Raw genomic sequence first — 3,157 nt, 5'->3', positions numbered from 1 at the left:
AATTTATCCGATATTTTTCTATCTAGACGACAATAATGAATTATTAAAAAAAATTAATATTAAAATATTAATTATTGTTGAGGTGCTTGTCAATCAGTGAGAAATAAGGTTTCACATCGGAAAAATTTTATTTGATAAAAAAACAAATCATAAATGGAAAAGACTTACATTTTACTAATGACCAAAATATTTTAAAAAATAATACTATTACAAAACTCCCCTAAAATATCAAAAGGCTTAATCAAACAAGTGAATTACGATACTTATATATAAATCACATATCACATGAGAGGAATTTTAAAATGAGGATGAGATGACTAATTTTTAGTCATTAATTAAATTATGAAAAGTTAAAATTAAAATAAAAAATCGTGTGATTTAATAGAAAAAAAGAAATAAATACTTAACTTTTATTTATAAATAAAAAAGGATCATAAATTTAATTTTGTCTAATTTATTGGATCGTAAATTAATTGTCTAATTTATATGATTGTAAACAAATACAAATTATATTTAAAAAAAAAAAACGAAAACAAATTAGCTATACTTTAACATAAATATCTCAACAAAAAAAATTGCTAGATTGTTTCATACAAAAATTATCAATGCCAAACCGAAAAATAAATTTGTACATCGAAACATGTCCCATTATGCATAGTCATCAAAATCCAAACTGACTACAAACATTCTCAAGTTCAACGGTTTCAGTCGATGATAACATAGTGGCATGCCTTAAATAATCGAAATAAACATCAAAATCACATAATAAGAGATTCTTTGATGATACCAATTGATTTTGAGCTAAATGATCAGTATCTTGGATCACTTGATTCACTTCCATGGGCTCCCCTTTTGTAGATACAAGTGGCGGCAACGACGACGGCGACCAAAACGAATATTCTTGTTTACATGGAATATTGTTATCAAAATTAAGTAATATAGAATTAGAGTCCGAATCCGAAGATAAAATTGATTCAAAAGTTATATCGGAATGGAAAGAGCTTTTGCAACTGTGATGGCCATAATATGTAGTTTTATACAATGGAGGGTTCTCTTGAGTTCTTTGAACATGTTTCATTGCTTCACAATGTTGATCATACATGTGAGTGCATCTATAGTAACTCCTACATACATATAAAAAGTTAAAGTTAATTTCTTTGACAATTACTTGTAATTGGAAGGATATATATAGATTGATAAAATTTCTTACATATAAAAAAATATTTAAAATATATATAATAAAAAATACAAAATGTTGACTAATATTTTGATGAATATATATACCTGAAGTATTTTGCATTTGTTATCTTTTTTTGTCCGTATTTTCTCCATGTATGACCATCATCTATCAATATTGAGGTGTTCTTTTCCCAAGTTAGTGCAATTGACCTAATGAAACAAAAAATATCAATTAATAAGTAATTTTATTCAATTATTTAATTTCATGACTATAATATATGAATCATCAATTGACTCAAATTTTATAAATTATTAGTAGATCTATAATTATTCCATTTTTAGTATGTAATGGTGATCATTTATGTTTGAAGGGCCAAGCTGGTTCCAGATTAAAATAAAATGATAATGAATCTACTCGAGGGCATCACATAAAAGTATTATTTTTTATTAATTAATTAATTCGACTTATAAGGATATGTACATACATATATTCCCCTAGAGGAAGGATACAGACGCATATATATGTTTTTTCTTTGTTAGGGGAAGGGAATCTGGACAACATAAGTATAAGATAATGGTTTGAGTACCCAATGACACATGAATTATTCAAACTCATGTTTGTATTTTATAATGAATAATTATAATATAATTCCAAAAGAAAAAAGAATAATTATAATAAGGTTCTAGAAGGAAGGTATATATCCTCGACATTAAGCAATTGCGGAAACTTATATTTCATATAACATTTATTTAAAATAGTTGACATTTCTTAACATATATATATATATATATATATATATATATATATTTAAATGTTAAAATTATAATTGAACTCTTAATCACATAATTAAAAGATATAAGTATTTATCTTTGATGTTACACCATATTGATGAGATTTCAAAAAAAAAATAACAGTTTAGTATTTCATTTTATTTTTTCCATTTTAATCTTTTAACTCTAATAACAAGCACAAAATTATTATTATTTTTCTTTTCAATTTTTTCGTTTCAAAAGGTTGATGTGTTTGTGGAATATCAACAATTTCATCATTCCTTTAATTGTAATTTTCTTGTAATTTTTTTAAAAAATACTTATGATTTTTTAAGAAAAAAAATCAAAAACACTAAACTTATTCACCTTTTCTTTCTTGGTTTTTATCTTCAACCTAAAAAATGCATTAATGTAAAATTAAAATATAAAAAAAAAAAAAATCAAAAATTGGATCCACCAATCACTATTCAAACAACACTCACTTCCAAAAAAAATCTTTACCATCATTAAACCCATAAATCTCCAAATTGAAACTCCAAATTTCTCCATGAAACCTTCAAATTTAAAACACTAATAAACCCTTCTTTCTTCTTTTAATTCTTCTTCTTTATCTCTTTCTCTTTACCAATACCACCAAAGTCACCACAGCCACACTCAAAAAACCAAAAACAAAACATACCCTAGCTATAACAATACCACCAAAATCCTTTGACTATTCAACCTTTTCCTTTTAGCTCCCCACTAGGAACCCTAACATACAACACAACTCCATTCTCCATAGAAGTTAATTTGGAAATAGAAAAAGAGACCCAAAAATATTCCTACAAAAGCCACGACTTTCGTAAAAAATTAAGGGTTTTTTGGTTGAAGAAACAAGGAAGAATGTGAAGAAAAAGTGAAGAGAAATTTGGGTCTTTTGGTTGAAGAAAAAGAGAGGAAGATGGAAATTTTATGGTTTTATTTTTGTAAAAAAGTAACCCAAAATTTCTTTGTAAAAATAATTACATAAAAATGAATAAATAATAAAATAACAAAATTACTTACATGTCACAAACATGTAAGCAGTTGTTAACAAAATAATAGAAAAATGATAACCTAAAGATAAAGAATCTAAATATACATATACATATACATATATATATATATATATATATATATATATATATATATATATATATATATATATATTTATATATATATAATTTTT

At 24.5% G+C, this 3,157-nt stretch overlaps 1 protein-coding gene across 1 annotated transcript in view; it reads right to left on the bottom strand.

The window, feature by feature from the left end:
* Positions 1–522: 522 nt before the first annotated feature.
* LOC101513740 (WRKY DNA-binding transcription factor 70-like) overlaps positions 523–3,157 on the bottom strand; it is a 3,479-nt gene continuing 844 nt past the window's right edge. Inside the window, exons 2-3 of the mRNA XM_004489016.4 lie at positions 1,285–1,389; positions 523–1,124 (exon numbers count right to left, since the gene is read on the bottom strand). Of these exons, the coding sequence (XP_004489073.1) occupies positions 662–1,124; positions 1,285–1,389 (568 nt within the window). The 3' untranslated portion in view covers positions 523–661. The remainder of the gene's footprint in view (positions 1,125–1,284; positions 1,390–3,157) is intronic.

This window comes from Cicer arietinum, chromosome 1 (genome assembly GCF_000331145.2).
Source record: "Cicer arietinum cultivar CDC Frontier isolate Library 1 chromosome 1, Cicar.CDCFrontier_v2.0, whole genome shotgun sequence".
Classification (NCBI taxonomy): Eukaryota; Viridiplantae; Streptophyta; class Magnoliopsida; order Fabales; family Fabaceae; genus Cicer; species Cicer arietinum.
The sequence above is the reverse complement of the archived record's forward strand: the minus strand, read 5'-3'. Positions and strand labels throughout refer to the sequence as shown.